This window comes from Falco naumanni, chromosome 4 (assembly GCF_017639655.2).
Source record: "Falco naumanni isolate bFalNau1 chromosome 4, bFalNau1.pat, whole genome shotgun sequence".
Classification (NCBI taxonomy): domain Eukaryota; kingdom Metazoa; phylum Chordata; class Aves; order Falconiformes; family Falconidae; genus Falco; species Falco naumanni.
Window position 1 is genome coordinate 74,530,480 of NC_054057.1, and position 12,724 is coordinate 74,543,203.

Below are 12,724 nucleotides of genomic sequence, written 5' to 3' on the forward strand. Positions count from 1 at the left end.
ATGCAGGAAGGCCACAAAGGATCATCAAAATAAAGGAGCTTTATGGAGGATCAAGAGTGAGAGAGTATAAGCAGCAATGGCAGCACAGTAAAACGCAGTTTTAGTATTCAAACACTAGAATTGTAAGAATGGTAAGTATAAAAGGCATCAAACAAGACTCAGTGTCACAATGAACCAACAACTTAAGGGATGGAGATTAATAAATATGGCAGCTTGCCCCTTCAAACACATACTCATACACTTAAAACTACTGGTGACAGGTCTCCAAGGCTGTGCTTTCCTGGAGACAACAAAAGCCATTTACAGGCACTTATCGAAACGTGTGGATCAGAATTTCCTCCTGCGACACACACTGGCTGTCACGTCACCACTGCACATTTTCTGAACGCTCATGAAAGACAGCCCAAGCAAACAGCAGCAGGTCCTTCAGCAGCACCCGATGAATTGGGGAAAGAGGTTTTGCAGAGCAATCTGCCGCCTCCCCAGGCTGGAGCCCAGTCCGTGTTACCATAGCATAATTTATAAGAGCCTGAAAACTTCGGCGAACTCTGCCAGCTGGCTCCGTCTTTAAGAGCTACTCTGCTAGCCAAGAACCACTTAAATGCAGCAGCACACTGAATACTCCCTCTACTGTGGGACTGACACGGAAAGGAAAAAGGTGTATTTTATTCTAGTTAATATAGCCCACACTGACATCGCCACATAATCACCTTCCCAGCAGGGCAGCTGCAGCTATGATAGCCACCACGTGAGCTAAAATGCCACGGTCTTTGCCCAGGGGGCTGCTTGCCAGCCTACCACAAGTTAAACTGCAAGTGACTTCTCTTCTCCTGGGTCAGCTCAACTGGGATGAAACACACCACCCTCCCACGGAAAACAAAGGCTTTTGGAGCTGGTAATGCAACAGAACAAGGCCAGGATAAAAAAATATTATCCCGTTAATTTGTGAGCACTGGGAATGATGAAGATATTAGGGTTATTACAGTGTTACAAGGGAATTTCAGGAGTGGATACTGTCACTGCACATCTCATTTACACTGACTTCACTTGCCCCTCACCCTGTATCACTACACTGATAGGGTATCAAATATCTTTTTTTAAAAAAAACCAAACATAAAAGGTTCAGAATTTTATATCCCTTCACACAGTGTCCATGTCCTTTTTTGTCTATAGTGTGCTGCTTCAAATTTTTCTTCAATTAAAAAATCCCCACTAATTATTTTCCTTATTAACAAGGTTGCTCATTTTAAGAGAAGGACTGAAACACAGGAGGACCCAAACACCAGACTATGCAGCCAGAAAAATCCATGGTCAAGGCTCCTATTAATACTTTGCTACATTTAAGCAATCCCAGAAACGGTTAATTCTCATCCATTTTTAGAATAATTCATGGGCTTTCAAAGCACTTGTGAAACTGAGGAACGAGGCTGCCTTCCCTATCAGCTTTAAGTTACACCGCAGAAATCTAACTATAGCTCCACCAGCACAGCTATTGCACGTGTTCACGCTGTGGCTGCGGGACGCTCGGTCTCACAGGGGTGAGCGCTTTGCTTCGGCAGCACGTGAAGCACATGCTCCAGCAATCTGCAGATCCGAAGGGGAGCGCAGGATTTCATGTGCTGCAGAACCAAAGCCTAGCACTAGCAAGAGTCAAGCCTTAATCCATGATATTAAAATGAGGAAATAAAAATTGAAATACAGTGAAAATGAATTACCTGAAGATCATGAACATTTGTTCATAAAATAACCAAGGTGAAACAATAGCTATAACTTATTATGAATATGGACCCTCAGAAATGGAGACTTACTTGTAATTCACTGACTTTTGCATGTCACTACAAATATTCAACAAACCCCAAAGGCAGCATACAATACTCTAGTTATAAGTCATAGAAAATCCAAAGAATGTACTTCTTGCAACACATCAAAAATGAAAAGCTTTTCAAATGCAGACTGTTTAGGTGACTGATTCCCACTTATCAAAGAGTAACATTATGGTTCAATACCAAAAGACCAGAAAATGCTCCATCTCTGCATTAACAGGTGAATTTCCAACTGTAATTTAAGTGCATTCTAAGGAAATTCTAGATTAGTAATCGGATGCTAGTACTGACATGAAATACCTATCAGTCTTCTCAACTTGATGTGCACACATGAAGAATATGTCCTGAACTCATTAACCTAAACTTCTGAACCAAAAGTTCTATACCAAATAATTAACTTCAATCATTGAACTGTAGTGCCAGAATTAATTTATTCAATGGTGCCTAAATATTCTTATCCCAAACCCACAACCCTTTCTCAAGACATCTGGATGAACAGAAATCTGCACCTACTTCTGTTCTGCTACTGGCCTACTGACACTTAGACAAATCACCTCCCTTTCATTACTACCCTTTTAGACTAAACTCAGTGTAAGTGGACTATCACGTTTATAACAGGTAAGAAACAAATATTGCATGACCGCGTCAAGAGGAACCCACTGCCCCATCAACCCTGTATTTCTTGCTAGCAACCAACATTGCCTTCCACCGAGTAATCCGAATGATTTAACACTTAACTTAAATAGGAAAGGTGCAACTGAAAGAAAAAAATGACCCCTTCTTCAGTTATTTTTCAAGTTGCTACTGTTTTCAAATACAGTACGACCTGGATGTGTAGTATGAAAAGTATTTGAAACTACCACACGGAGTTGGTATTTAAGGGTTATTTTTTCCCCACTTCCAGTACTGAAGTACCATCTCTTTAAATGCATTTTAATTGCTCTATTTCTCTTTAGACTGACTTTTTTTGGGGTTCACAGTGGCTGTATAAAACCTTTTTTAAGAGCCTGTGAATATGCATTCCCCTGCATGGCCTCCCAAAGGCCACCTCAGACCAATGCGAGATGACACGTTTTCATTTCCCACCCCATGCTGCTTCAGCTCGGTGCCACACCAAGAGCCTCGCTCCATCTTACAGCACGTCCGTGATGCAGGGACTGCCCTGGGAGGGATGAAATGCAAGCTCCGGCTGTCTGAATTAGTTCTGTAACTGTGGTTAGCCAACAGCCTGCTGCGCGCTTCAAAGCTGGCAAGACTTATAGATGGCCAAGCCTCTGGAAAGTAGTTCATAACTTTGTTTTAAACAGAGAAAAGAAAGTTTGTGACTTAGCCCATTTACGTTTAGCTTTTTTCTGGAGTGTGGGGGGAAACATCTAAGAAACCAAAACCAAAGGCAAGTTCTAAGTTCACTTTGTAATTATAGCACTGTTGATTTAGGCATTACATGGAAAATTAATATAACAATTGTTTAATAATCACACAAACGCCAAATCCTAGTATTAATTAAAAAATAATGGAAACTATTGTTTTCATAGCTTCTCGTAGAGTGTCTGGTAGTTTTCAATGTTAATTCAAATCTAATTTAAATAGAATTAAGTACTAACTAGGAAGAGAGAATGTAAGTCTTGCAATGAATCTCTGTACCCTTCACTTTGCAAATTCTGACACTAATTTGAAAACAAAACTGTGTATTTTTACAGCTCTCCCAGAAGAAGGTGACATGATGGCTCAGTGTCTTTTTGCAGTTTTGCCCTTCTCCCGCCAGCAAGCCCTGCCACTCGTTTTGTGGAGAACATGGACAACTTCCCTTCCACTTAAGTGGTGCGTGGTACAGCCTAGCTAACAGCAAGCACCGAAGTACAGCGTGTATCAAGCTGCAGTACAGGAAACTAAAGGGTCACCTGCAAAAGGACAGCATGCAAAGATACAAAAATAACTTTTTCCTGACTGAGCTGACAAAAGAAAGAAAAAGTTAATAATCCTCCTCCTCTGTATGTGCACAGAACTCAAAGGACTTCGCTTCCTGAATCGCCAAAAAAACCCACCCAAATCCAAAGTCAAGGACTTACCTGTTCTGGTAACTGTAGTAGGCAGCATCACGAGGAATAGTACACAGCTGCTTGCCATAGCAGCACAAGGTCTGTGGAGAAAACTCATACTGCAAAACAATGGTGAGAAAAGAAGCTTTAAAATGTAATCTTACATTAACCAAATATCTATTAGGTAAACCTGACATTTACGGGTATCATAATAGATTGTTATGTTTATCACACTTTTCTAAGCTACTGTAAAAACATTAGCACAACTCTCTAATAATTGTAACTAAATTACTATATAAGCTAAAGAGCTGATCCTCTAACCACCAACTTTTTTTGGACATGGGAAACAAGCAAAGCACATTAATACTGCTTATGACCAAGAAAGGTGTTCTCTGAGGGAGAAAAATACAACAATAAGAATAGCAGGAAGAAAGATGCTATCTACCTTCTTTAGTTCTTAGCACACTACAATAAAGCCAAACTTTCAGCAACCCTTTCATTCAGTATTTCAGTTTTTAAAAAAAAGAATATACAAAGCTGTTTTATTTGATCAATCAAGCTAAGCTCTTTGGAAGAATACAACTCCATCCCTGGAATACGTACCTTGCGCCCACAACAGTAGCCAAGTGATTGCATAACGGGATCGATTTCTTGTTCAAACACCTCCGCGAGTTTAGTGCAAAACTTATAGACCCTGGAAGTCTTGCGATTGTAAAGCCAGGCATTGTTAAACATTAGCCAGACATCGTCCACATACTGCCAGGGTTCTTGGTACTGCCCAGTATCCAATTTACGTTTAATGGTTGAAAGATCCATAGGATTCTTCACAATGTCGAAGTAGTCCTTCAAACACACACAAAACCCTTTATTTTTAAGATGTCAACTGTTCACAGTATGTTGAACAGAAAAGACAAAATGTTTATATGAACAAAGACAAAACACAACAACATTTTGTATTTTTTTAATGCCAACTCACTGGAATCCCTAAAAGCTGGGGATCCACAGGCTGTCTAAAAGGTAGAGACTCTGGGTCCTGCCGGTACAAAGCTTCAAGGGTAGGCATGAGAGCCTGGCGCAGCTCCTCAGGTTTGAAAACTGTTAATGAAAGACAGAACGGTTAGAAAATTTCCTTCCCTGTTTCCTAACCTCAACTCCCCTAAAAAAAACACATACGCACCTCCTCCTCCCCCCTCCGCCCCAAACTGAAAAATGTTAACGTAAAAATCTTATGAGGGATCTCCTGATCTGCATAGCTGGTTAGAGGCAAAACTTAGGATCAAGAGGCCACCACACAGCTTTTATGTTTCCTCAAATCGCAGTAAGTGATACTCCCAGAATAAGGAGACAGAACAACTGCAACTCATACCCCCCCCCCCCCCCCTTACTCAGAACCAAATTAATTCAACAGCTTCAACATGGATGAAGCTTAGCTCTTCAGAGAAGAGAGTAAGCATATTTTCCTCTCCCTCCCTTCTAACCTTGTTTGCTATTTCCAAGCCAAGACTCTTCTAGCAAAACACACCACAGTGGACAGGGCCAAAGAACCAGCTCTGCAGAGAGTAACCAGATGTCTTGATAGCTGGCACAGGAATTTTCTGGCCACAGTATACAAACAGTCCTGGTCTGATGGACTGTTAATTGATTTTGAAAGTGTTAATACTTCCAGATTTATATGCATCATTACAACCACTTGGCAACAGTGGCATGGCAACAGCCATGTTTCTTTCAATAGTGGATGACAAGGACAAGAAAGGAGATGCATTTTCTGAAAAATATAATGATAACTTGGAGAGCTCTTTGAACATCTCAGCAGCGTAATTACATTTATTTCCTTAGGAACAGAGTCTTTAAATAGGGGAGAATGCTTATTATTGAGAGGAAAAAAAAAAAAAAAAAGACAACTAAGGAAAGCAGGATGGCATCTAGTATTTATCTACCTGGCTGAAACAAGAACGGTATCAATAAAAGGGAGCAATTAGTTTTGTTGAAAGCACTCAAATCAACAGGGCTGTAGTGACCCCTTTGAGGCTGATCATTGCTTTTGTCACTCAAATGGTATTTTGGTAAGACATAAATTGTTTTTTGGGACTTCTATTTAAAAAATAATGATTTTTAAAAAGGTTTTTTGGTTTCCTTTTTCATTTGGGTGACACTTCCGAGAGGAAGTCTTTTTGCCTCAACTACACACAGAAATAAAGCAAGACAAAAAATTAAGATGACGCTACTCAGATAATTTCTGAAGGATTAAGTTTCTGGTTTTTTAGCTGTCTGTAGATATGGCAGCTCCTGGAAACTGTTAAGTCAGGATGAAAATTTTAAGACCATTTGAGTGCACTGCCTCTGACTGGAGAGAGGATTGCTGCTCATCTACACAATAGGCAAGATACCACCCAAGTCACCTAAACCATGGCAAAGGACTAAGGCAAGCTGCGAGAAAGGCTTCTGAAAGGGCTTGCCTTACAGACACATCAAGATCTCATGCTGCTACTACTACTGCTGAACTCAGACTCACCAGATTAGAAATGAGATGAGCCAAGGATGCCTACATTTGTTGTTACAATAACGAGTGCAATCTGATGATCATTTAAGCTGTTGCCACAATCTCTGTCCACAATTCTCTTCCATATTTATTGATACTGCACACGCAGGCACTTTCCTATGAAAGGAACCCTACCACATACTCTCAAAGTTTTATAAACTGCTACTAAATTATATTATGGAATTCTCAGGAGCAGAAGGAATTATTAAATTCTATTCATGAGAAGAAGTATTCTCTATCGTTCCTCTGGAACCATCTTGCTCTGGCTCAGGTAGTTCATAACCCGATCATCTGAATTATTTCACTTAATGAAATTTAAAGGTCAAAAAGCACTCTTTAATAACCTATTCGGGCCACCTGCTTAGCACTGCTTTTAAAATTTTCCCTGTATTGACCCCTATGACAAAACACTACTAAGCTGAAGTATCTTTCAAAATAAATCCCATCATAATTTAAACCCAAACTACAGAGATTCAGCAAAACTTTCGCCAAGTTCTTTAAAGCCTACTTATCTTTGCTGATAAGGTTTACAAGTTTGAAAAAATAAAAATCAAAATCCAGTTATTTCAGTTTATGACTTAACCTAAAAACGTCAAGAAAAGTTGCGTTCATCTTTAACAGTAAAAAGCTGCTCTGCCTCTAAGGAACATGACTAATAACAGAACATTTGATCATAGTCTCTCCTTATACAGATTTGACAAGAAAGTTTCTGTTCTCCCCTCTGCCCCTTTTCCAAAATTAAATGCTCTCAGCTCTCCTCTGGTGGCTAAATGATCTTTGTAAGGAGCTGGCATCCCGTTATCCCATTTTGTCTTGGGTGCGTAGGTGGTAAAAAGAAAATGGGATCTTTGCCTGAATCATGATGACATACTACCTGCTAGAGAACAGTATAATGCTACCATCTTTTACCTTTTTAATTTTTTGTTTCGTTCAGACAGAGGAAATCCTGCTTATGATTACTAAGAAGAAAATTCATAAAGGAAGATGGAGACATCTTCACCTGAATACCCCCTGCAAAAGCAAGCCCTTGGAGGTTTTGCACTATTATATAGTCTTATAAAGAAGGGAAGAAATCAGTAAAACTAATCTTGAAGGTCAAACTATGGCAGCCATCTACAATGAAAAGAGGAGACAAGAGCTACCCAAAAGAGAATTTGTTTCTTTTGAAAATTTTGAAACTCTTTGAATAATGTTTCTTTTCAGAAGAGTGCAAGGGAAGAAGCAAGGAACCAAACCCCTTTCTTTCTTGCTTATATTAGATTTCCAGAAAATAAAGCAAAACCAAACCAAGCCCTGAATTTGGAAGGGTTTGGTTGCCTGCAGTTATGAAGGCAAAAACTTGATGAGGAAGAAAAGGCTGCTGAAGGGGTGTCTGCAGTTTTCAAAAAAAGCTAACCAACAAAAATTCAGGTGTAACCGAATTGAGACCAGTATCTCAGGAGTATTATCTTGGTCTGTTTTCTAGCCCATGCAGGATTTTCTATCACTTAAGTCAGGTTACGGTCTAGTTAAATGAGCACAGCCAGGCTGATGGTGTTCAGTGCACCTGGCTGGGTGTGACAAACAGATGAGATTCCAGCTCCACAACATCAGCCACCTGTACCCAGAAATACAACCCTTTGGGGCTGGGATGAATCTTTTCACACGTTAAGGTATCAGGCTACAAATTGCTAAGTTATATTAAAGCATACACTCCATGACACTTCCAACCGTGAGCCGTCCCCCTAATAGCTGCAGCATGTAGCTGCTGTGCTCCAGGTTACTGGGGGGGTACCTCAGCAATCCGGCCACGTGGGAAGGAAGGAGAGTTTCCAATACTTCTGTAACCCATGCAAAACTCCAGATTAGTCTCACAAGTAGTTTTAAAATACCACATAACCCTTAAGCACACTTGACTATTTACTCTCAAATACCTCTTGGTTTATTTAGCATTTTAATGCAAACGCTCTATTAAAATTGGACAAACTACTCTGTGAGAAAATGTCACCATTTAAAATTGTGTATGTGGTTGTACCTGCCCACGTTGCATGTGTTACACTACACGGTTACTTAGTGATAATATTTCCAAGACAAAATCATGTTACTAAATGAGGTATTGGAAATACGTAGTAATCCAGACTGAATCAGCTGGATAACACAGTGCAAGTTTCATCGACTAATTCTGCAAGAACCTGCCTCCGTCTCGATTCACTTGTAAGTGCACTCCTCCAAACAAGCAGCAGTGATTCTTTCCACTGGGAATATAGCTGGTTTATAAATGCTAATAAGCTTTCCACTCCCTGTGTTACATTTTGTTTGAAACAGGCTCTGCCAGTTAGTTCTGCAGCATATTCTCAATTGGCTGGCCCACTGTGCTACAAACTGAAAACACGATCTACAGGAAAGTGTGTTTTATAGTGTTTTATTATAAAAAGTTTATGTTTAGTAGTTAAATGCAACCCAAAGCTCATATAGGAGGATCAAGATTTAAGCTGCATGAACTTGAAAATTTTGTGATTCCTTGATCACATTCTGGAAAGCACACACCCATAATGTTCTTTTAAGGCAGTTACTATGCTGTTTCCTTGGCAAGGGAAGAAGAAAAAAAAAAGTTATGAAATGGATCATCACTTTCTCTTTTTTGACACCTGCAGCATGTTGAAAGCTTCCCTTTGGTCAAAACCTAAAAACTAACCACAGAAAACATCATCTGGAAGCAGCAAATGCTAGGAGACAGAGGTCCCTAAACAGCTAAGGGTTTTGAGTCCAAACACTTACCTCACAGACTCCCATAAAGTCTGCACTACAAGTGGAATAACTTATTTTTGTCTGTTTTGAGAATCTTATTCATTTATTTCTTACTAGCCTAAGGCATGCAATCATTTATATAAGTCTATTCAAGATCTGTAGTGCCATCAAGTTTCCCTTTGGAAAAATGCACAGTACAAATACAGTCACGCCTAAAGCTACGCTAACACTGTAGATTAACTAAGAGGCTACTGACCTAACCATTTCTGAGGAGCAAGCTTTCAAATGAACACTACACTGAAAACAACACGGAGCTTCCAAAAACATTTAAGTCTATTGCAGCAGACCAGCCTTGGAGAAATACAGATTCAGGAGAGGAGTTCAACACCTAATTCTCAGAGAAGTGAATGTTAAAACTCAGTATGAAGCTGGTGTGTGCAACCTCTAACAGAAAAGCAAAGCAACGGGTATTGTTGGTTACCGACAGCACTTATCTACACTGAGCACCCCTGAAAGAGCACTGGCCAGGGTGTACGGGAGGAGATGTATGTGTATAATTTCTCCAGCAATCAACTGCCTTACTGCCCTGGTCCGTCTAGGCAGAAACTGGAATCTGCAAGACGACTGCAGAGATCAAGACCACAACGACATGCTTTTCTCACCTCTGATTCATGTAACATTAAAGGAATCCTATGTCCAAAAGTAAGTTACAGAGCACTGATCTCCTAGAGCTTCACATGCTGGAATGCACATGTGAAACTGACCTACCACCCAGCAGGAACAGACACTGTAGAAAACAAATGCTAGCAAAAACAAAGTACATAAGAACAATCAGTTTTCATACACATACTTTTTTTGCGGGGCTGAGATGGCGATGTGGATTGTGAAGTGGTTCCGTTAGTGCTGCTCTCCTCTTCCTCTTTAGCATCTACTTTTATTTCAGGCTTCTTTTCTTCTATTTCCATTGGCTCCTGTTTCAGTTCTGCTCCATCCGTTTCCTCTTTTGTTTGTGAAGATCCTTGTAAATCCTCCTCCACCTTAAGAAAGGATGCAACGAGATGTACTATTACATCTATGACCCAAACTCCAGTCATCAAAATATTAGTTTGAGATTGTCGAAGCACTCTCCATCCATGGCTTTCCTCAGGACAGTTACTTTCCAGTAACTACCCTCCTCTCGCCCCTTAGCTCACCAATTCAGACACATCATTAAGTGCTTTTATATCTATCACTGCTTTCAGTTAAGCTGTATAGAATCTCATTTACCTCAGTCTTAGCTTCCACTTGTGTCTCACTAGTCTCTGGCTCAGTTTCTTCAGTTTTAACTTCTGATTTGCTTTCTAGCATTGGTGCATCTGGTCCTAGTTGCTGGGAATTCGTATCAGCACTAGCAACTGAGGCAGGGGTGGGGACCCTGTTATCAATACTAGCTGCTGCCTGGGATAGCTGTTGTAAAAACAGTACAAAAGAAAGACACTGCATATATAGAAATATTTTCCTTTACTAAAAATGAACAGCACAAAAAAGACATGAGATGATATTCTAAAACAGTGCAGAACATGGATACAGGAGCTCACTGTAGCCAAGTTTTGATATCACACATTTAATAACTCTGCTTTACAGAGGAGAAGCCAAGGAAGAATATTCTGCCCCAAAGAGGCTTCTTTTACAGAGAAAACACCTGCCCAGTAAAACACTGTACATTCCTTGAAACGTGCATTCGTCCTGACTGTATCTTAAAAGGAAAAAAAAATTTATGCAAATCTCATGATCAGCCAAGATCAATTCTGATTAGGGCCAAATATAATATTAGGCCTGTTACGCTTCCTCTTTCTGCACACTGCTGCCATTTTTACTTTGAGCAGTTTGAAGTAATTCAATATGCCCCCCTCCTTCAAACAATGCTGAGAACATCTGAACGGACACATTTTTACACAACTCTATAACGAACCCTTTGGCCTAAAGTAGAAGCTACCATTGACAACTATGGGCTCCATTCATTCATGACATGGTGCTCTACATAGGGAGATCTCTTGTGGAATGTCACTACACGAGAACAATGCAACTAGCTGGTACTTACTGGAGTGCCAGGTGGCTGTGCCTGCACAGATGTTGGCTGCTGCTGAGATGGCTGCGGGGTTGGCACAGACTGGGGTTGAACTGGGGTCTGAGGTTGCGGTGTGACTTGAGCCTGTGCCGCAGTCTGCCCTGTAGGCGTGCTTTGTGTCTGTGTCGCGTTTGGAACAGAACCCGGTGTTGGTGTTGGTGTTTGTCCTGAAGATGAGACTGGTGTCGATGGCTGAGTGGGTGCTGCTGGCTGAGGGGGAGTCATTCCAGTTGGCGTTTGGTGCTGAATAGGTGGCATCCCAGCAGCAGTGGACACAGGAGGTGTAGTCTGATGTAGAGGTGGCTGGGTCACTGGTGGACATGGTAACTGCCCACTCTGCGGTCCTAGCATGTTCATGGAGTTGGGAAGAGCAGCACTGGGAACCTGCCCCTGCTAGAGAGAGAGATTGTCTTACAGACACGTGACTCCCACAGCTCTGGGAATCACACTTCACCTTTAAATCACAGCACTTCAACAGAATACTGGGAGTCTAAACATGAGATCAGCTATAAACAAATGCTGCTATTGCAAATGACGATGCTCTGATTTCTCTAATCGTTTTCATCAGCTCTTAGTCAAAGACCTTGCTCCTAGACCTAGATGCGCCATGCGTGTCTTTTAACGTTAATTCTACTGACACAGAGAGGGAACCCTCACCATCTCCAAGTAACACAGAACCCAGAGGCAGACAATCTCTAAATCATGTCATTAGCTGGGCAAAGGTCAGACTTTGCATACAAAATGGTTTCAAGCAAATACACGTTGTAGGCCAGGATTTTAGAGCAGCCCTGCTTTAAAAGACAGTTCAACACATTTAATGCCTGCCCCATTGCACTGTGCAAAACTTAAAAGAGGGGTTTTTTTTTTGTTTGGTGGTTTGTTTTTTTTGTTGTTTTGTAATTCTAATTAGACTACTCCAGATGCTTAAGAAAACTGTGGATATGTTTTTCAGAGCAGCAACAATAAAGTATTCTTGATGTGCAGACTTTTAAACTATACATTTTACTTGCATGAGACAGTGATAAAAAAAGAATATCAGATGTACCTCTTAGAAATCCAAATCAATTAATAGATTCCTGCAGATGAGGCTTCAAATTTAAAACACGTGCCTATATAGCCTGTACATAGTTTTACTGAACTAAGTGCATTATGAAAAGTGTTCACCACAAAGGTGGTCAAACAACTGAGCCAGGGCCCAAGAAACTGTAGATGCTCCATCCTAAGCATATTCCAAATGTGACTTGGCAGAGCCCTTCATAACCTGATCTAAGTTATCTCTCATTTGAGGATGGGGCTGGACTAGAGAACTCTGGAGGTCTCAACAAACCTAAATTACTTGGACTCTGATCTAAAAAATAAGCCTCTCCCTTTGGAAGAGCATATACATTGGCATCGTAAGCATGGCTACTACTTCACTGACCACTACTGTAACAGAAAATGCTACAGAACCCCCCCCCAGTTTTCTCTTCAAAAGCGGAGAGGTTAGAAC

General features: G+C 40.7%; 1 protein-coding gene across 5 annotated transcripts in view; it reads right to left on the reverse strand.

Moving 5' to 3' along the window:
* Window positions 1-12,724, reverse strand: part of LOC121086402 (CREB binding protein) — a 96,902-nt gene that overhangs the window by 21,972 nt on the left and 62,206 nt on the right. For 3 of the 5 annotated variants that reach the window (XM_040590111.1, XM_040590110.1, XM_040590108.1), the window contains 6 exons: window positions 11,209-11,628; window positions 10,395-10,574; window positions 9,979-10,165; window positions 4,839-4,957; window positions 4,466-4,705; window positions 3,893-3,981 (listed from right to left, as the gene is read on the reverse strand). In XM_040590111.1, the coding sequence (XP_040446045.1) occupies window positions 3,893-3,981; window positions 4,466-4,705; window positions 4,839-4,957; window positions 9,979-10,165; window positions 10,395-10,574; window positions 11,209-11,628 (1,235 nt within the window). The remainder of the gene's footprint in view (window positions 1-3,892; window positions 3,982-4,465; window positions 4,706-4,838; window positions 4,958-9,978; window positions 10,166-10,394; window positions 10,575-11,208; window positions 11,629-12,724) is intronic. The other 2 variants (XM_040590109.1, XM_040590113.1) reach the window with 2 other exon arrangements.